Source organism: Pimephales promelas, chromosome 20 (assembly GCF_988280905.1).
Source record: "Pimephales promelas chromosome 20, fPimPro1.hap1.1, whole genome shotgun sequence".
NCBI classification, from domain to species: domain Eukaryota; kingdom Metazoa; phylum Chordata; class Actinopteri; order Cypriniformes; family Leuciscidae; genus Pimephales; species Pimephales promelas.
The window spans coordinates 16,302,084-16,324,455 of record NC_142788.1 but is presented as its reverse complement, the minus strand read 5'-3'; the positions used below and the strand labels follow the sequence as shown (position 1 = coordinate 16,324,455).

The following is a 22,372-nucleotide window of genomic DNA, read 5'->3' as shown; positions in this document are numbered from 1 at the left end:
ACCAGAGAGGCAATAAAAAATCTGAACCCTGATCATACGGATGACTGTCGTTCATTCCTCTTGAACTTCAGAAAGATGAAGACCAAAAACAATAAGAAGACCGTTTTGAAATTTTCTGGAATACTGCTGGGAATCCTCCTACTTTCTATTTTAATTTTGTTTTCTGTTGTGATCGGTAGGGCATTTACATTCAAAGTGAATACAGAACTTGGACAATGGGAAAATACAACCAACATTTATCCTGATTTAAGTCCAGAACAGAGAAAGAATCTGCTGCAAAATTTCAAAGGTACGAAAAGCTTAAGTTTTATCAAAAGTCTAACTGCTTAAATATATAAAGCTGATGAATATTAAAAACTATAAATAAATGAAAGAATTTTTTATGTGTGTTATTTGGGGAACAAAACTTGCAGACATGCAGAACATTCTGAATCAGAATTTGGTCATTTACAGATTATGGAAAGATAAAATATCCAATTAAATACATTACAGTAAGTGGCATTAATTGAGCAAATATTCAGATTACATTAAAACAGCCGACCTGCCTGTTTTAATCCTATAAAGCCTGACATGATAGTAATGCAAAAGTTTGTTGTTCTTTATTTATTTGATACGGATATTGAGATTTTATAGCTCAGAAAGCAGAGAATATGGAGCTCATATTGTGGGAAGCTTTATAGGGTTAAAGTTTTGGCATTGTGTTTTCGTCTGTATAATAGCTATAAATGAGAATTATTGAATTTAGGGCCTAAAAACCCAATGCTAATCTCTTTTCTGAATAAAAACTAAATCAGAATATTGCCCTTAATCAAAATGCAGAATTTGCATAAACATGGTCAGATCATCATGTTTTTTTTTGTTTTTTTTTATAGAGGCAATTCAGATTCCCACAGTGTCATTTTCAGAGTCGAACCAGAACACAAGCGGGCTGCAAGAGTTTGACCTGCTACTAAGGAGAGGTGAGAGACTGATGATACCCAAAACATGGAAACTTATGGATTTTTTTTTTTTTTTTTGCATGTTTTACATATAAACCCGGATCGTTCTCAGAACTTTCAATTAAGGTTCTCTTGAACAAATGTTCTTCCAGTAACGTTAATAGAATGTGTGTTCAAAGTTATTTGGTCTTTAATAATGTTCTCAAAACGTTAGCCCAGAAACATTATTTATACGTCGTTCATTAAACTTTTTTTACTGAAACTACTTGGACGTTCGTACGTTCTACTTGTTCAGAGAACATTCGAAAGTAACGTTCCCTAAATGTTTGCAAAATGATAAAATGGAACGTTCCCTTAAGGGATAATTCCCCCCCCAAAAAATGAAAATTAGCTCATGATTTACTCACAAGCCAGCCAGCCTATCTGACATTCTTCTTTTAGATGAATACAGGGGTTAATAAAGGCCTTCTGAAGCAAAGCGATGCGTTCGTGTAAGAAAAATATCCATATTTAAAATCAACCATAGTTGTTTATAGTCGATAAACGCATTATGCCAAATGAGTAGGCCTACCCTTGAACTTGACGCACAACGCAATGACGAACGCGGTAGCCCAGCCCTGTTTGTTTGAACTGCGAGAGGCGTCAATTGTGGTCATTACGTTGTGTGTAATTAAAATTACCCCATGATTTACTCACCTTGAAGCCATCCTAGGTGTATATATATGATGTTTTTAGACGAATACTAAAACATGTCCTTGCTCTTCAAAGCCTTATAATGGGAGTCAATGGGTGTATTTTTTGGAAGTCCATAAAAAGTGCATCTATTCATGATTAAAGTTCTCCACACATCTTCAGGGCTTAATATAGGCCTTCTGAAGTGAAGCAATGTGTTTGTGTAAGAAAAATATCCATATTTAAAACTTTATCAACTAAAGATGAATGTCAAATACACCTATGATGGCTAGAGAGTGTGTAAATCATGGGGTAATTTTCATTTTTGGGTGAACTAATCCCTTTAATGTTTGTGTGACCAAGAAAAAAATTGATAAACTGGAATGTGTTTTGAATGTTCAGAGAACATTCAGAAATAACATATTCAGTGGTAGCAAAAACATATTTGTGTTAGCTGGGAAGAATGAAAGATTGTTTCATTAAAGATTGTTAATAATTAATTGTGCTGTCTCAGTCTTCCCAAAGGTCTTCTCATCCAGCCTGGTCAAACATGAGCTGGTGGGAAACTACAGCCACTTGTTCACGGTTCCTGGGAGAGAGCCTGATCTGGAGCCGTACATGCTGCTGGCTCACATTGATGTAGTCCCGGCCGATGAGGCGGATGGGTGGGACGTTCCTCCTTTCTCTGCTCAAGAGCTCAATGGCTTCGTTTATGGACGAGGAACCATCGACAACAAACAGTCTGTGATGGTACAGTGAAACAACGCTGATGTGAACACAAATCTGTTCACTCCAACCTAAAGCTAACTGTAACAATGTTTTTTCTTGAAGGGGATCCTTCAGGCGCTGGAATACCTGCTGGAACGAGGTTACACCCCTCGCAGAAGCTTCTACATTGGTTTGGGTCACGATGAGGAGGTCAGCCTCACGATCAAATGTTAACCAGTTCATCTGCTGAAATCAAAGCTTGTCTTAATTCAGCTGTTTATTTGTTTTTCTTAGATTAACGGCCAGATAGGTGCTGTGAATATCGTGAAACTGTTGAAAAGTCAAGGAGTGAAGCTTCTGTATGTTTTAGATGAAGGTCTCACGATTATGGATGGTATTGTAGATGGCCTAAATGAACCTGCTGCCCTGTGAGACCATTTTTTATTGCATTATTATAATAATTTGAGATTGAGCTGCTGTGTAATTTATGTCTTGTGTGATTTCTTAGAATTGGTGTAAGTGAGAAGGGTCAAGCTACAGTAAAGCTGAGTGTCAGCAGTGCTCCAGGACATTCATCCATGCCTCCCAGAGAGAGCAGCATTGGCATCTTGGCTTCAGCCGTCAGAAGGCAGGAAAATATGTTCAAATTTACTGTAATATGAAAACCCTGTTAACATGATCTCAATGTAAATATTTTCTTTGCACCTGTAATGGGGCTGTTCACAAGGAACTTTATATTTCATTTTAAAAAGCAACAGTTGGGAATAAACCCAATGCGGAAGCTGTTATTAACATCTGTCTGGCACATTTAAATCACATTAAATAATACATTTTCACTCTACTGTATTGAAAGCTTCTGTTTTAGCAGGTGATAATCAGTGTTGAGGAAATGTAATACAAGTAACCAGTTAAGTAATCAGATTACTCTTTTCAAGTGGACTATTAAAGTACTGCATTTCTTTTGAATTTTAGTGTGTATATATATATATATATATAGGCTATATATATGTTTCAGTATTCCTCAAAATAAATAAAAATAGTGAAATGAAAACTCAGAATATTACGCAAATCTGCAATAATTAAATATATTAAATTTATGTAATTAATCTCACTATATTTATCAATGTTTTTGCTTTTGATGGTCCAATTCAACCATTCGAATAATTACATTAGATAAACATCATATTTGTGTGTGTGTTTATATATACATATATATGGATATATATATATATATATATATCCATTTCACTTTTGGGGTAAAAGTGCCTAAACATTTATTATATAAATTAAATTGCCAAAAAATAGAACTTTTTAGAATAAAGAATAAACAAGCTATAGCCCAGCCAAGGTAAGAAAAGGTAACGTAAAAAGTAGTGTAAGTAATTCGGTACTTTCCATAAAAGGAACTAAGAAATGCAATTAGTTCCTTTTAAAAGCAACTTTCCTCAACACTGCTTATAATGTAAATTTCCACACAAATCTTTTGCATTTATTTTCCATTTCACTCATTTAGTTGCTTTGTAAAGTACCGATTTTCAGTGAAGATGAGAAAACATTCAAATTAATAGCAATATTTTTATTAAATATTTAAAAGCTGTTTTATAATTTAACTAATGCTAACAAGTGAGACCTTATTGTAAAGTGATACCTTTACCTTTTAAAATACCTTTTTGTTTTTTTAACTAGTTTTATGCTTTTTGTTAACATTTTCAGATTGTATAATGTTGATGTTAACGGATTTATGGATGGATGGATGGATGGATTGATTGATAGGTTGATTGATTGATTGATTGATTGATTCATATTTTGTTATCACAGTTTGGAGAAGAACCGGATGCCCAATCTTTTTGGTCATGGTCCTGAGCGTGCTACTTTTGAGTACCTGGCACATAAGGTGATAATTCAAAGATGATTTAAAATGTGTATCCCACTCCTAAAAATACTGAATTAATTTATTCTTTATTCTTTTGGCTTGTAGTTCGGCTGGCCACACAAAATGATCATGTCTAATCTCTGGCTCTTCTCTTCAATGCTCAGCAGGTAGGCCACATTATTGATCTATACAGTAATTAATGAGTATATGCTCTGATCTGATCTTTCGAATCACCTTTGCAGTATTTTGGAAGGACAGCCTGACACAAATGCCTTTGTGAGGACAACAACTGCCGTCACAATGTTTAACTCAGGTGTGAAGGTGGGTTGTCATTCACATTCATTCTTTTTCTGTTTATACACAAATGTACTTAAAAATACACTTAACATGACTAGAAATCGGATTATTTCTCTCTCTCTCTCTAACAGATTAATGTAATGCCAGCATATGCTGAGGCCTTTGTCAATCTCCGCATCCACTCAGCCCAAACGTTGCAAGAGGTGAGAGGTCACAATGAAGCCACAGAATTCACACGTTGTTACACAGTAACAAAAAATAAATAAATTGTCAAATCAACTTAAATAATTTATGTAGTTCATATAACGTAATATTTTGACTTTCCGATGATTAAATTATCATTGTATTAACTCAATTTTTTCATTTCAATGAACTTACAATTTTAAGGCAACCAGGTTACTTCATTGTTTTTTTTACAGTGTAGCTCATAGTCATACTTAGTCACACACAGTCATAACTATTTGCATTTCCTGAAGGAAAAACCAGTGCTTGACAACCAAGGAAGTTTTAGCTCAACTCTAAGACATTTCATATTTGGAAAAGTAACTTTTAAAAGTACAATTACAATGCGCTACAATGTTGCATTACTCCCTAAAAAAAGTTGACTTGAAAAAAGTAATTGATTACATAACTCGCGTTACATAACCAATGCGTAATGCTAACAATGCAGACATTGATACTATTATGATACTCTCTTTTACGTCATTTTACTATCACTAAGTTATGAGTACTGTGTCATAAAGTTATAATGTAAAAAATCTCTTTAATCTCTAGATAAACAAACCATTAAGACTTATTTAAGAACTTTTAAAATGAAACAAATGCAAGCTTTACAAAGTAGCTAATTATTTCAATTGTTTGTATATATGCTATTAATTTTGTTTTATTTATTATTAATTCCACCTATGTTTTTCTTTTACTTTGTTTATTATGTTTGAATTCGACATATAGTTTTATACCAATCTGTTTTTATAATTTTTAATTTAGGCTGGAGAGAACTCCAATAAGTATTGAGTATGCAAATATTATGATGACTCGACTGCTGTTGATAACATTTTGAATAATGCAAATTCTATAGTTGTACGTCCATGGCAGATTTTCATACTTGAATATATTTCATAAAGTTTACTAAAACGAAATGTTAAATAATGAATGCCCCATTCACTTTCTAAAGGTTCTAAAGCTGATCGGATCCACCATATCCGATGAGCGTGTGAAGGTAGAGTTGGTGAGTGGATTTGACCCTCTGCCCATCAGCTCCTATGATGATGATACATTCGGGTACCAGATCATAAAGAAAACAGTGAATGACATTTTCCCTCAGGTCGCTGTAACTCCTGGTAAGGCTTTTTCAGCATTGTCATCAGTGTCATAAGGGGTTTAAGTGCCCCTTACATACATCATTGACTCATGAAGACCTTCTCTCACTCTTAGCTATATGTGTGGGCAACACTGACAGCCGGCACTACACTGAACTGTCCCGGGACATTTATCGCTTTGCCCCATCATGGTACAAACCCGGTGATTCTGCGAGGTAGGACACACAGAAATGGTACTCCTGCTGAAGTTGTAAAAGTAATTAAATATTAAACTGCTTACACTTGCCTTTAGATTCCATGGTGTGAATGAGAGAATCTCCATCCAAAACTATGAAGAGATTGTGCTGTTCTACTTTCAACTCATGCAGAATAGTGACATTAGGAACTTGTCGCCACCTCGCACCTAAAAAAACACTGATGTCATGCTTTGGAATCTGTGTAATTTATTACCTTAGTTCTGTATAAATGAACTTGAATATAAAAGCTGTATAAAAACATTCAAAAGTTTGGGGTCAGTCAGATTTTCTATTTTTTGGTCAAAATTGACAGTAAAGATATGAAGACTTCAGATGCAAAAGCCTCTAAGTGCCATTTGAAATTTTCTTCTAAAATGATCATTTTTATCAAGCTTGTATATTTAAGTTCAGTCATTTCACTTAAATGGCAATAAAGATTACCTATTAATTGTCATTTAAGTGAAATTACTGAACTTAAATATACAAGCTTGATAAAAATGGTCATTTTAGAAGAAAATTTCAAATGGCATTTAGAGGCTTTTGCATCTGAACTCTTCATATATATATATATATATATATATTACAAAATGTTTCTTGAGTAGAAAATCAGCATATTAGAATGATTTCTGAAGGATCATGGGAATAAATCATAGGAAAATCATAGGAATAAATTATATTTTTAAATGTTTTGTAATAGAAACCAATTTATTTTCTAATAGAAACCAATTAATAGAAACATTTCATAACATTTTTTTATTGTAATAATATTGAACCATTTTACAGTTTTAATATATATATATTTTTTTTTATCAAATAAATGCAGTCTTGGTGAGCATAAAATACTTCTTTCAAAAACATTTTAAAAAATCTTACTGACTCCAAAACTATATTTTCCTCAATTTGCTTGAAATGATGCGTGCAAAATTGATAATAAAAATAATTTTCTTGAAATTCCTTTCTATAGTATCTTTAGGTACTTAACATTTGAAATACTAGGTTACTCATACTACCAGTGTAAATAATCAAATATATTGCCATTTATGAGGTTTGTCTTCATGTTAAACAGTGTTTACAAATATTTTTTAATAGTTATTTTAGATTTAAAAGTTATGCATTAGTTTTAAAAGTTATTTGCATGCATCTTGTCCACGTAAAATATGCCTTCCAATATTTCTGTTATCTCAAGATTTACTTTTTATTGAAAAACCTGTAAAAAAATGGAAATGTTGTTTACTACAGTAGCTGTTGTGTTAGTGCTGCTGGGTAACTCAAGGTTAATTCTGCACATCTCTGTGAACGAAGGACATGATCAGCTGGGTTTGCAGTTTGCACACACAACCACTGCCTTGCCTGCGCAGATTCTGCTTCACTGAACATGAATATCTTATGGGTTTCAGGTTATTGCACTTTTATGTAATATTTCACAACTTCACAAGTAGTCTTCTGTATGTCAGAGTTTATATTTTTGACTTTGCTCTGTCACACTGTCAATGATTGATACTTAAACATTATAAGGTCCAGTACTCAGATGTTTATGGATCTGGCTGAGGAATATAGTTGCCCTTGACAGAACTACTGACTCCTGCAAAGTCATCAAGATAGAGAGCAGATAAAGACCTTTTGACACAGTCTTTATAATGTCTGTATTTTACCTTTGTCTCATTGCTCTCATTTGTGCCAAAATCTAGTCAATGTTTTCCCTGGTTGCTTTGAAAGTAACCTTGAAAGAAATCTAAAAAGAAATGTTAAGATTATAAATTGCTTCAATGTTACTGCAGAATAAACATACTGGGGTTTAATGCAACTGCTTCATATCACTTTATTTACATAAGAATGAATAATGAATAATCTATATGCCTCAGTTTAAGTCCCGTTGTTTTTCACCTGTCTGTCTCCAATTGCCTGTTATCTTGTATCACCTGCCATTTACCACATTACTGAACATTTTCAAAACATGACAACATTAACAAACATGGTAACACTTTACAAAAAGGTTGATTAGTTAACATTAGTTAATGTATAACTAACATTAACTAACAATAATCAACACATTTTGTTACTATATCTTTGTTAATGTTAGAGCAACATTTTAAATCCAGCTGTTCATTGTTTGTTCATGTTAGTTCACAGTCCATTAACTAATGTAGACAAATACAACCGTTGATTTTAATAATTAGTAAATGTTGAAATTAATATGAACTAAGATTAATAAATGCTGTAGAAGTATTATTAGTTCTTAGTATTTGTTAACTAAGGTAGTTAAATAATGTTAACTAATGAAACTTATTGTAAAGTGTTACCACAAACATTATACCATAAATGCTCTTTAACCTGTGATTCTAATTCACAGCAGCAGAGGGCGATCGTGCCTCTAATCACATCGGTGAGGTATGAACCCCGTATGAAACCTGGCAGAGCCCGTCTCTGACATAGATATGTGGCTAGAAGTGTTACGGCGGAGTTTCCATCGTCATCACCGGCGGCCATCTTGTCACAGACAAGCTGATGTAAGATGAGTGGTCAGCACGAACACAAATACTCTTATCTCGTTGAAATCTTGACGGATTTACAAACGGTTTGGTTTCTTACAAACGGTATTAACGTGACTATAATTATCTGGACGATTATTTATTTATACACTTTTTATTCATAAGTATGCAGTGTCATAACTACATCTCTGACGTTTATAACAAAACAAACCGTTTGAAAATCGGTAGAAAATTGAGCAAGTTATGGTCATTTAAATAGTACATGTACCATTAACACAATGTTACGAGTGAGCGAGCTGCCTGTGACAAGATGGCCGCCAGGTGCAGACGTCGACCTCCATTGGCCAGCAGCGTGGACGACATATCTAGCCTTAGTTTATATAGATATCTATGGTCTCTGACCCTGGTTATGAAATGTCTCTGTTTCACAAAAACCTAGAGTATGGCAACTGGCATAACGTTACAACTTACATAGAACAACGACTTACCGAACGATATAATACCTCACATTAACAACATGCACAATGCACTGTTAACTTGTAACGCGTTGTGTCAGGAGGGAAAGAAAATAGGGATAGCTCACAGCTTGTTAGGCCAGACAGAAACAGCATTCTCTGAAATGGAATATTCAATCCATTCATGAATTTTGTAAAGCTGCGCACACCCAAAAAAAAAAAAAATTTAAAAATTAAATAAAATGAGCCCAGATTTCACAGTGGGCAACGTAAACTGCATTTATGACAAACGAAGAACTAAACAGATGCATATACTACTATAGGCCTACACCGTTCTATCAATTAATGCACAATAAATGCATGCACGTTTTCATCATAGACAGTAAAAAGTTTTCATCTGCTTTTGTTCTGACGCTGACGCTGCGGAGAAGCCGGGTGACTGCCCGAACGATTATGAAACGCACTTTTTTTTTTTTTTTTTTTGGGGGGGGGGGGGGGGATTTAGGGGGTTTAAAAAGCCCTTCTAAAATTTTTAAAGAGCATCATCATCAGCTGATGTTTTATCTGAACTCTGCTAGGTATGACAATGGGCTCTACGCACGGCGGTATTTCCGGTGAAGATGTAAGGATGCTCGATATCGTAGAGTCCAATGCAATACCGGGAATTTATATTGAATTTTATACTCACAAAAAAAGTCACAAAAACAGATAGAACAGACACCCCTCCTTGTGTTTATGCTTCTTTTTAAAATTATATTAAATAAACATAACTATATTCAAAATTACATCCCGTTTAAAGACGGGAGGACAGTAAATTTCGAAGACTGCCATAATCCCGTTTTCCTCGGTTTTCCTCCGCTTTAATCTCCACCACCGGAAATGGACGAGCATCCTTGCGTCAAATGCGGAACTTATACGTGCATATAGCCCCATGGCCATTAAAAAAAAAAAAAAAAGCCCCATGGCCATACTCTGCCATACGCAAACGCCGCCCCTGCTACGTGCTTCCTGAAACATGACACCCCATAACACTCTTTGGAAATTATTTAAGTTTCTTAAAGTGCTGCTGTTTGGTGTCATATTTTTGATTACAGTTTTGTTCCTTGTTGCCACAGTTAGGACGTTCACATTTGATGTAGGCGCGGGGCTTCAGCTGGGAAAATGGGAAAACACAACAACCATTTCACTTCATTTAATTCCACAACAGAGGAAGAATCTGCTGGCAAACTTCAAAGGTAACAAACAACGTAGAAATACTGATCAACTCGTCACGTGACGTAAAAAGATCACGTAGACATCATCAGTTAACGAAGATAAGGGATGCGCTGTCAACATGGATGCTGCCTGTAGATATTACACCTGTAATATTGTTTCAAATGTCTTGTTTTCATCTCTTTCATAGCGGCCATACAGATTCCCACCGTGTCATTTACTGAGACGAATGTGGACACGAGCGCGCTGCAGGAGTTTGACGGGCTGCTGAGGAGGGGTGAGACGCGATGCGTTACACAGCAGCATCCAACAGCTGTCAACGCAAGATAACTGAAACCAGATGCTATGTCCCATTATCCCTTTTAAACTATTAAAACACACATAAACTTTGGTGAGAGAACTATGCTAATGCTTTACAAATGATGTGGCAGAAAATAAACACTGTACCATATTTTAAATTATACAATTGACAGTCTACTGAACTGACAGTCATTTTGATTATCAACTTATTTTAATTTCAAAACAATTATAATCACACAACTTGGCCTTTAAGATTTAGACATGTCCTAAATATTAGTAACGGATAACAAAAATTCCAAACCCCATATAAAATACATAAAAATACTGCAAATAAGTATTTTCTGAAGGACACTTCATACATCATATTTTAATCACTGTTTGTTTTCGGTATTCATGGAAATTAACTACTTTTCCTTTAGTATTATACGGTTTTATATCAAGTGAAACTAAAGGAGTGTTATTTAAGACTGGTTTCTGTCTCAGTCTTCCCAAAGGTCTTCTCATCCAGCCTGGTCAAACATGAGCTGGTGGGAAACTACAGCCACTTGTTCACGGTTCCTGGGAGAGAGCCTGATCTGGAGCCGTACATGCTGCTGGCTCACATTGATGTAGTCCCGGCCGATGAGGCGGATGGGTGGGACGTTCCTCCTTTCTCTGCTCAAGAGCTCAATGGCTTCGTTTATGGACGAGGAACCATCGACAACAAACAGTCTGTGATGGTACAGTGAAACAACGCTGATGTGAACACAAATCTGTTCACTCCAACCTAAAGCTAACTGTAACAATGTTTGTTCTTGAAGGGGATCCTTCAGGCGCTGGAATACCTGCTGGAACGAGGTTACACCCCTCGCAGAAGCTTCTACATTGGTTTGGGTCACGATGAGGAGGTCAGTCTCAAGTTAATTGACTAGTAGTCACTTGTTTTGATGCACTTATTTATACAGTTATATGTCAGGTGAGTGGCTTACATGGCGCAGTCAATATCGTGAAGCTCCTGAAGAGTCGAGGGGTGAAGCTCCAGTATGTTTTAGATGAAGGTCTGGCAGTGCTGGACGGTATCATAAGTGGCCTGGATGGACCTGCTGCCCTGTGAGACTTATTTTGAGATACTCTATTAGCAGAGTAATTTAGTGATTGAATTAGTTTGTAATATTTTCCCTGTGTGTGTCTTGTAGGATAGGTATCAGTGAGAAGGGTCAGGCCACGGTAAAGCTGAGTGTCAGCAGTGCTCCAGGACATTCATCCATGCCTCCCAGAGAGAGCAGCATTGGCATCTTGGCTTCAGCCGTCAGAAGGCAAGTGGAAACCCCTAAAACGCTTCTTTATTGGAAATACTTCAAGATGGATGGATCCTTTTTCTTCTTATTAGATGTTTTGTTTAGTGATTTATTTATTGCTATTAAATTATTCTCATGGCAGCAGTATTAAATTGAGCTAAAGTTATGTTTTCGGTAATATCTTTTCCCAGGTTGGAGGAAAATCCGATGCCCAGACTGTTTGGTTATGGTCCTGAGCGTGGCACATTTGAACACCTGGCGCATAAGGTAAAAGTGATTAAGCAGAGGATTTTACAGGCTGCATTTTAAGAAATACGGACTTGCTTTTCAACAAACCATTTCTCTTGTTTTATTTCGTAGTTTGGCTTACCTCTCAGATTCATCATGTCTAATTTGTGGCTCTTCTCTCCGCTACTCAGCAGGTAGTTCATATTGGTTGTCTTAATGCTCACTACAGTCTCTAATGTCATATCAAAGTATATTTTATACAGGATTTTTCCTGCACTGAAAATGATTTCGACCACCGAAGTTAACTTAAAGGGATAGTTCACTTTGAAATTATTTTTCGGTATGTTTTATCTTACCTCAAGGAATCCAATATGCAGGTGTCTTTGTTTCCGCAGTAGTTTCAATTTTGATATTTTTAGGTCAAACCGTTCGTGTCTATCAGTCATATAATGGAAGTCTATGGTCACCACCTCACAGAGCACGCACAGGGAAGTCCAAATTAAACATGATTTAATGACTCGTAAATGTAAGTACACATTGATGACCTTAGACACGAAACGAGCTGTTTGTGTGAGAAAACGAACCCTTTTACTTCGTTTTTACCTCTTGTAACCACAGCCACGTCCAAGTGATCTGAGGGCGTGGGTGCTTTTGGCTGTGGTAACAAGAGGTAAAAACTAAATAAACACTGTTCGTTTTCTCACACAAACCGCTCGTTTCGTGTCTAAGGCCATCAATGTGTACTTACATTTACGAGTCATTAAATCATGTTTAATTTGGACTTCTCTGTGCATGCTCTTTGAGGTGGTGACCATAGACCTCCATTATATGACTGACAGACAAGAACGGTTTGACCTAAATATATCAAATTTGAAACTACTGCGGAAACAAAGACACCTACATCTTGGATGCCCTTGAGGTAAGATAAAACATATCAAAAATTAATTTCAAAGTGAACTATCCCTTTAAGTGGACCTATTATGCTTTTTTACATTTTCAACTTTCTTTAGTGTGCAATGCTGCTGTTTGCTCATGAAAAATATCTGCAAAGTTACAAAGTCCACTCCAAATGGAGTAATTCTCTATACAGTATAAGCAAGCACTGTTTATAAACTCCTCGATTATAGTCTTCAGAAGACTGGAGACTGCAGAAGAATACACTTTGCCATAACAGGATATATGTGAAATATTTAACATATGATTAACCTGTTATTAATTAATTGCAACCAACACTAACTTTGTAAATAAACACCAACATAAGCTTTTAAATACTCAGGAAAACCATTGTCATAGTAATATAATAATAACATCGGTGTCTTTTTGATATGCAGGGTGTTAGAGAGAAAACCTGACACAAATGCCTTAGTTAGGACCACAACTGCCGTCACAATGTTCAACTCGGGTGTAAAGGTGGGGCACTCTTTTTTTTTTTTAACTTCACCTAGTTGCAGCATGAATGGAGTTCTGAATATTTCTCTTTCTCTTACAGATTAACGTAATCCCGTCATACGCTGAAGCTTTTGTCAATTTCCGCATCCACTCAGCCCAAACGTTGCAGGAGGTGAGAGGTCACGCTGAAGCCACAGCTATGACTCATTCAGTTAGCCTTGAAGCACAGTTAGTCCCGGCTAGAGTTAGATGAACTATTAACTTTTGCTCTTCACACCTTCTCAACCAGTTTCACATGAGTTACTCTGAATAAAAAACTGTAGAAGGATAGTTCACCTGAAAATTACAATTATTTTTGACTGAAAAACTGCTTCTTTTTATGGGACACAAAATAAGATATGTGTGTCCATACAATGAAAGGCCAGCTGTTTGTACCCCATTGTTTTTTAAAATGTCTTTGTATGTGTGTGTTTGGAATGATGTGAGGATGAGTAAAAGACAGAACTTTCATTTTTGGGGTCTTCTTGCAGGTTTTGGATTTGGTCAAGTCCACCATATCAGATGAGCGTGTGAAGGTAGAGATGGTCAATGGATTCGACCCGCTGCCCATCAGCTCCTATGATGAGCAGGCTTTTGGGTTCCAGATCATAAAGAAAACGGTGCAAAATATGTTTCCTCGGCTCACAGTGGCTCCTAGTAAGTGAAGTGATGCATTTCTGTTTAAGTTCCCCTTATGAAGAGACACTTTTAGTCACGTCTCGTCGCTTTCCTCTCACAGGTATCTGTGTTGGCAACACTGACAGCCGTCACTACAAGGATATCACCCGAGACATATATCGCTTTGCACCATCGTGGTTCAAACCAGGTGATCCTCAGAGGTAAGACACAGGACAGAATGGCTCTTTGTATTAATGCAGTGGAGTATCCAGCTTGAGGGCACATTTTCCTCTTTTAGATTCCATGGTGTGAACGAGAGAATCTCCATTCAGAACTATGAAGAGATCGTGCAGTTCTACTTCCAGCTCATCCAGAATAATGACATCAGGAAGTTGCCGCCTCCTCACAGTAGCCAGCATGAGCTGTAAATGGTGGGATGTTACTTACACTAATCTCAAAGCACTGAGTGAAATTCTTAAAACAAAGCTCAAGGAGCTCAGATTGAAAAACTTTGTTAGTTAGTTATTACCCTAAGTAGTAATTTTGTCATTGCATTTTGTCATGAGTCTGACTAAATGCAAACATAAGCCACCCTGACCAAAAACAAAGCATTGTTAAGCACAATTACACTTCAACTGAGCTCCTTCACTGAAAAAGAATAAGCTAGCTATGCAAATATATCAGACAAAATGGGCATTATGATGACGAATGGATCATTAATAAGTGATGAGTAGTTTTCAAGATTAATAGAGTAGAAGTCACTTTTTTTGTTTGAAAGTGTTTTAAAGTGTTGCTGGTTTCAGTGGACATGATAGTGTTTGAAACAAACATCTCACTAGTTATCTCTGCTTACGAAAGCACAGTTTTTATTTCTGACTTTACATTGTCAGATTACATTTCATTGATTACATTACAGATTTACATTGCTTTGGTGTTTTGAACCAACTTTCTGAGAAATACAGCTCTCTATATAGTTATTCTATACTTTTTTTTTTAAAGTTATTGATTGATTTTTTTGAAAGTCAAAAATTGCAGTATGGGCCAATAGATTATCATTAGATATTATGTTAGACTATGATTGTTTATGTCTGCCTCCATAAAAATTAGTTTCGGATGTCACGTGAATCACAAAGCTGTAGCTCAACACCTATTGTTGTTATTGTTATTGTTTGTTATTGAATGTTATTTGAATTCTTAGGTATTGTTTGCACTGAAATGTCTGGAATAACGATGAATGTTTTGCATTGAATATTTTTATGAAATTGATTTAATTTCATGAATGTTAAGATTAAATTAATACATATTTTTGTTAATACAAACAGAGATGTGTTTTTTCTTATTCTTTATTTTTTCTTTCTGATAAATATTCTTACATTGTATCTAAAAATATCTTAACTAAAAACGTTTAAAAATAACCCACTTCACAACGGTTAATGTAAGACTGAAATTCCTTATAAATATTCTAAAACTGCATCTAAAAATATCTCACCTAAAAATGTGTTTAAAAATTAACCACATCACAATGGTTACCGTATTACCGAAATTCTGTCAGACTGAACACAAGAGCTCTCAGAAAAAACTGACAGCATACAACAAAACAATAAAATTGCTAATCTGAAGAAAAGATCATGAAGCAAGGACACCTTTTCCTTTCACCCTTGCTGAAAGTTCACTAATAATGTCTATATACATTGCCTATAAGATGTATCCAGTGCATCTATTGCCTTTTCCCTTTCATGTGTGCCATCATTCATTTTAAATGTCCCAATGTGGTTGCTAAAATGGTCTCATTTTCACAGCAGTCACTTATATTGTGAGAAAGATTGAGAATTCTGTTAAAGTGTGCTTCTCACAAGGTCTCCGGTGAGATTGAGAATGGGACAGTGGCGTGCACAGGGGGGTGGAGGACTTGAGCCCCTGCCCCATTAACCTCTAATAGTAAAGTGCCCCTTCGGTCGTATTGCAGTTCCTCCAGGAACATGATTTCACCCGAGGGGGAGACCCGGCTGTCCCATCAACCCGCATTGTGTCCCCAATGAACAAATTATTGAAAGTATTGGATACCTAGAATAATCAAATATCTAAATGAATACATAATCAATGTTTATGAATAGTTCCTATTTAGAAACATTCTAAATTTTATAATACGTTAAAATTGGAATCAGATCTAGAACCAAATTGAATCTAAATTCAAATAAATAAGTAAAAACCTGCACAATGAACACCTTCACCCACACTGAGGTGCAGTCACCCTCTAAATGTAAAATAAGTGGACAAGAGAAGTTTTATAATCAGGTTAGTTTTAATCAGAAAATTTAGACTGTGCCCCCTTTTTTAGACCCAACAAAATATTTGACGAAAGTAGTAGTATATCATTGACTGTCTGTTAAATTTGAAGACATTAACACAATATTTAAAGATAAAATGTGAAATTATTGCGCCAGTAGTGGCCCTGAATAGTGAAACCGTGATAACGTGAGGTTAATTCTTAGGCCAGTCACAGCACGCGCAGTTGGGATTGAAGACGGTCCCTTCAGCGCATCTCTGTACATAGGTTATGCCATTAGAACAATGAATGAAGGTCTTTGGGTCAGCTGGGTTTGCATATATTCCCCCCGTCGGTTTGTCTACACAGAACTCCTTTCCTGAGGGAGCCGTCGGCACAACCTGAGGTCTAGAAGATTGAGTAGTGGTGGATGCTGTCGTTGAGGTCCCATTGAGGACATCCGTTGTATTTGGAGGGAGAGATGGAAACTCTGGAAGAGGAAATTGAAATTTTCCAATTATTAATCTGGTTTATTATATCTCCCTCAAATACTGGATTCTGACTGGTTAATCACATAACATCCAGTGTGTGATATTTCCTAATATTTAGCGTCAACCATGGCTACGCTTAAGCGTACGGGTAATATTATGAACCACTTTCAACTCAAATCAATATTTCACGCCCACATATTTATTATTTCTTTATTTGGAATGTAGCCGTGCAGTAAAGATAATGTACAGTCAGTCGGTTATTATTGCAAAATAAATCGTGATGCAGAACAGACTATACATTATCTATTCTTTATATAATAATTACGATATGAAAGTTAAATTGATGAGAATGAGATACTATGTCATAATGAGATAAAATGTCAAAATGATGACCGTTTAAATTATGAAAAAGGTCATGACAAATTTAAAGTTGACTAATAAGTCTGACAACGTTGAAATGATGGCGTAATTATTAGATCAAAAGTCGAAATTGAAATCAAATTTTGCACATAATTAATGAGATAAAATTTAAAATGAGATATTTATAAGTATGAGGAGTTTTTTCAATTATGACAAATGGAAATTATAACTAGTTAAAATTATGGAGTAGGATTATCAATTTCCTACTTTTTCCCATTTATTTAATAATTCTGACTATCTCATAATTATAAATTAGTATCTCATAATTTTGACTTTTTCACATTATAATTATGATTTATCAAAGCATGTTTTTTTTTTCTAATGTGGCGGGAATAGGCTTCTATAAATCTGAGATGTACTGTACCAATATTAAGAAGTGTACGGAGGTGCCCAGTTAGAGGGTAGTTGCCCTGCCCACAGAACTGTCCTGCAAAGTCATCGAGATCCAGAGCCCAGATGAAAGCTCCACCGAACTTGTTCTCCTTCAGGTAGTTCACCTGTAGCAGACCAGATTTAATTACCGAAAGCAGGATTTAACTGCATTAAATTGTATGTAATTTCCAACATTTATTACATATTCACCTTAGTCGTAAAGCTTTCCTTGGTGTCAAATCCCACCCAGTTCTGTTCCTTGGTTGCATAAGGAACTTTCTGATCATCAATCCACTGCACGGTGGTTCCATTAAGCATAGTACAGATCTGATGGGAGATGATCAGTACATAACACTTTTCTCAATTAAATATTGTGCTATGATGTAAGTGCGTGAGTTTAGATTGAAGATAAGACCTCATAATAGGACCAGAATCCGTTCTCTCTGGTGAAAGGTCCAGCTGAGCCAGATCCAAGAGTTGGAGCTCCAACTCCACTGGCTGCAGACGCCAGTTGAAACATTCTTCCATATGTCGCAAAGCCCATCCTCAGCTTCTCCACAGGAGCACCCTGATCTCTCCAGTATTTCATTGCAAAATCCTACATTGTCATGATAAAGCAGTTATTTATTGTTGTATGTTTCCAGCTGCTTGTTGTTTGCAATGACTCGCAATAGTATAATTCATAAATCATTTATATGTATGTTATACACTGTCCAGCCAATTGAATAGACAAATGCTTAATAAAAATCTATGATTTGATCATTATTGCAGTGATTATTATGTTTCAAGCATGTTGTATAACAGTTCCATATTCCATATTGACAATATCAAGATTCATCAGGCTAAAATTGTGAAAGAATGGTTGGGAGGGGAGCATGAAGAATGATTTTTTTTTACACATGAATTGGCACCAGACCTTAGATATATTGAAAGCGTTTGGGATGTGCTGGAGGAGACTTTACAGAGTGCTTGACTCTTGCATTGTCAATATAAGATCTTGACCAACAATTGATGCACCTCTTGATGGAAATAAATGTTGTGATGTTATTTCCATCAATAGGCATTTGACTTATTCTTTTTTTTTTTTTTTTTTGACTGGGCAGTGTATTTCAGAAATTTTACAGTAGGATATAAGGCTTTTGTACCGTATTGAAGTAGATATTGTCTCCTGTGTCTCCAGAGCCACGGTACAGAGGACTGTTGTGCCCAGTGATAGTCTCCCATGAGCCGTGGAAGTCATAGGTCATGACATTAATGGAGTCCAAATATCTGCATTACAAGAGCGAATTCATAGTTATCACCCATTTATATATTTGATTGGCATTTGAGATTGAGATCTAAAGCATAATCATATTTCAATTCAAAGTGAACAAAAAAGTAAACAGGAGACATACTTGACTATTTCTGAAATTTCATAAGCAGCATCAATGTTTCCTTTCCCAGCAGCCACTGCAGCGCTGAGCATGAGTATGGGGCGTCCAGTGGCGGCACTCTCTGCCTTGAAAGCTTCCCGGAGTTCCTGTGATGGTCACATATTTGCAGTGGATTAATGCCTTTTTTAACTCAGTCTAATTATAATACACATTGAAAATGTAATATAAACCTGGAAAAAAGCAGAAAGCTTTAGTATTTTGAAAAAAAAATGTAATAAATATGCATGATGCTAAACAAAAAGGATTATTTCTGGTTCTGCACTATTTCTGGGTAAGTATTTGTGACATTGAGCATGTGACACTTTGTACAGACGGTCGGATGTTCCTCTGGATCATCTCAATTATGCTGGAGAACATGATCAGGTGTTACACAAACTTGTGGAGTTTATGAAGCTCAAGTGCTGCAGTCATTAAAGCAAAAGAGGAACAAACCAAATACTTCCTAAAATTTGTAAGTCCTTTAGTTTTTGTTAGCCTCATTTATATATATATATATATATATTAGGAATTATTAGTTAACATTAGTTAATACATTAGACGAGCAACACATTTTTTAAACATTTGTTAATGTTAGTTAATAAAATATTTGATTCACAGAAAATGTTAACATATAGAACTTTTGATTTAAAAAATTGTAGTTAATATTAAAATTCTTAGTTCATGTTAACTAATGTAGTTAACTAATTGTAAAAAATGAAAGCTTATTGTAAAGTGTTAACCTTTTTTAAATAGAAAAATGGGAAATACAATTTTTTAACAGTAGACTTTTGGACATGTGTACATGCATACTCATTCTTTCTCTGATTATTTATCATCTTTTTTTACTCCCATGTTATCAACTTGTTGTAAAGAGCATTGATTTGTGTGAGAGAATATCCGTAAATAATGAAGTAGCCTACCTTACACAGCAGAGTGAATCTCTGCTTGTCTTCTGGAGGACTTCCACGAGCACCGGGATATTCCCAGTCCAGGTCCAGACCATCAAAGTCATGGGTCCTCAGAAATGTGATGGAGGACTGAATAAATGTCTTCCTGTTTTCTGATGTGGACACCATGCTACTAAACCTAGAGTAATGGCGGGAAATACCATGACGATGAAACAAACAGTTCTGTTCTACACACACATTCTTCAATATTCAATATTTTTAGCTGGACTCTTACCGAGTTGAGCCAAAGTTCCATCCTCCGACAGCCAAGAGAGTTTTCAAGCTGGGGTTTCTGTCAAAACAAATATTTGTATTATTATTATTCGCTGAAAAAAACATCATTATTCAAAATACATAATGCATTCTATTCTGTAAACATATATATTTACAAAAAAAAAAAAAAAAAAACATCAGATGATGCCACATACCTTTTCTTCAGTCCATTGAAAGATTTGTAGAGAGTTTCATCATTCCATTCAAAGGTTGTCAATTTATTTTCCAGGTTAATAACGGAAAAAGCATAAATTAAATGAGTGCACAGATATGGGTCCACATTAGATGGCAGGTACTTGCCAACGCCATTTCTGTACTGAGACCAGTTTGTGAAGTAGCATAGCAGTTGGAAGGCCAATCCTGAAAAGGAAAAAAAAATTACTACACAAATATTTATTACAAAAATGTTAATAATAATATAAAACAGAATTAATAATAGTAATAATTATTATTATTTCCACAATCCTACAAAGGACAAGCCTTTTGAATACAATATTTAATAATGAAAAAAAAAAAAAAACTTACCAAAGTGGCACAATGCCAAAGAAAAGCCTGAAAAGAGATACAAATGAAATTTTAACATATGAAGACTTATAGACATGTGAAGTGCCTTTTTTCTTCTTTTTTTGTTAAAAAAGGACTTTTAGCAAGCTCGTATATTTAGGTTTACTAATTTCACTTTAATGGCAATTAATAAGTAATTTGCATTGCCAAGTGAATATAACTGAACATAAACATACAAGCTTGATAAAAATGATCATTCTAGAAAATGTCAGATGGCACTTAGAGGCTTTTGCATCTGACGTTTTAATATAAAAAACTCAAACATTCAACCTCTAAAAAAGCATTCTCTAAGAGCAACAATCACTTACCCGTTAGAAAAATAAATTTGGTCATCATAAAGTGAAGACTCAAGGTCAGTCAATAAACTCTGTCTGCTATTGCTTAAGTGCAGAATTGGTCATTTATATCTGACCCCAACCCGCCCCCAATCCTCCTCCCCCCCACCAACACAAAGAACTTCTGCATAAAACCAATGATTAACCAAAACACACAAGAACTGAATTTCCCCATAAAAGCTGCTCACTGTCACCTGTCCTGGATGTTGGCAAACTTCACACCCTTCAGAATATGTTCAGTCTTCTGTCACTGAGTTCAGCCAAAGTGACATACACTGCAAAGAGAGTCAAAAAATACTGTAAAATATCTTTATATTTACATTCATGCATTTAGCACTTCTATCCAAAGGGACTTACAACAGAGAAACATAAGCAGTTGAAACGCAAAGAAAGAGGAAGATGTTTTCCTTACACAACTTTCAGGCAGCAATGTAATGCACCATTAATTCCTATTACAAATCTTTGTTAGTAACTTTCAAAATATTCAGTGCACATCCTGTTCGATGACAGGCTTCAAGGATCTGTAAAGTTGGTCATCATCATTCCATTTGTATGCAACAAGATCCCTTGCATGGCCAATGAATAATAAAAGTTCACCATGCTTTAAACCCAGCCTACACATTTGTAGTGATTCAAAAACATTGTTTTTAAATTATATTTATATTTTATTCTAATAGCCTATTATGATATAGTCTACAGTATTTGTTTGCACATACATTTAATGTAATGAGTAAAAGATACAACATTATAATCTGTGAATCACTTTAATATAGAATTTAATATATACTTTCATATATGTGTCAGTGCTATTGCTTTGTCTTAAGATACACATCAGTAGGCAAATGTTTTTTTTCATAGACCTTTTTTTGCACACGTAAAAAAGGGCCGATGTCATGTGCTAATCTATGAAATAATTTTCTTTATTGATTTTTCACCAGTATCTTTTGTATTGAATTGTGTTGTGTTTTAGGGTCCAAGAAAATGTCCGTAAAAATAACGGATAAGATACTCCCAGAAAATTCCCAGTACCTTTTTCATTTTTTACAGATTTCTTTAATGCAGTGTACTGATATCTATGAAAATGTTCAACCAGGATTCAGGCCCCAATCGAAACTGCGCTCATAAGAATGACTTACTTCTAACTTCTGACCAAGGTTGCATCTCAAAACTATATGACATCATGACATATGCAGGCATTGAGGTAGTTTTGAATTGTACCAGACTACTGTTGAGCAGGGTCAC

General features: G+C 35.4%; 3 protein-coding genes across 3 annotated transcripts; 2 read left to right on the top strand and 1 right to left on the bottom strand.

Moving 5' to 3' along the window:
* The first annotated feature begins 35 nt into the window (after positions 1-35).
* On the top strand, positions 36-6,419 carry pm20d1.1 (peptidase M20 domain containing 1, tandem duplicate 1). The gene is made up of 13 exons (XM_039651942.2): positions 36-289; positions 873-959; positions 2,125-2,360; positions 2,442-2,528; positions 2,613-2,746; positions 2,827-2,946; positions 4,137-4,212; positions 4,297-4,358; positions 4,434-4,512; positions 4,620-4,691; positions 5,663-5,828; positions 5,923-6,022; positions 6,100-6,419. The coding sequence occupies exons 1-13, from the start codon at positions 76-78 to the stop codon at positions 6,212-6,214; spliced, it is 1,548 nt and encodes a 515-aa protein (XP_039507876.2). The 5' UTR covers positions 36-75; the 3' UTR covers positions 6,215-6,419.
* Positions 6,420-9,938: 3,519 nt separating this feature from the next.
* pm20d1.2 (peptidase M20 domain containing 1, tandem duplicate 2) lies at positions 9,939-15,615 on the top strand. The gene is made up of 13 exons (XM_039651943.2): positions 9,939-10,222; positions 10,390-10,476; positions 10,983-11,218; positions 11,300-11,386; positions 11,455-11,588; positions 11,675-11,794; positions 11,968-12,043; positions 12,137-12,198; positions 13,336-13,414; positions 13,494-13,565; positions 13,924-14,089; positions 14,172-14,271; positions 14,349-15,615. Exons 1-13 carry the CDS (start codon positions 10,003-10,005, stop codon positions 14,476-14,478), a joined length of 1,569 nt encoding a protein of 522 aa, XP_039507877.2. The 5' UTR covers positions 9,939-10,002; the 3' UTR covers positions 14,479-15,615.
* Positions 15,616-16,395: 780 nt separating this feature from the next.
* LOC120463110 (acidic mammalian chitinase) lies at positions 16,396-21,191 on the bottom strand. The gene is made up of 11 exons (XM_039651944.2): positions 21,104-21,191; positions 20,757-20,783; positions 20,387-20,591; positions 20,194-20,250; positions 19,932-20,097; positions 18,994-19,118; positions 18,745-18,868; positions 18,015-18,197; positions 17,810-17,926; positions 17,592-17,724; positions 16,396-16,806 (listed from the first exon to the last, which is right to left on the bottom strand). Exons 1-11 carry the CDS (start codon positions 21,129-21,131, stop codon positions 16,532-16,534), a joined length of 1,440 nt encoding a protein of 479 aa, XP_039507878.2. The 5' UTR covers positions 21,132-21,191; the 3' UTR covers positions 16,396-16,531.
* Positions 21,192-22,372: the final 1,181 nt, after the last annotated feature.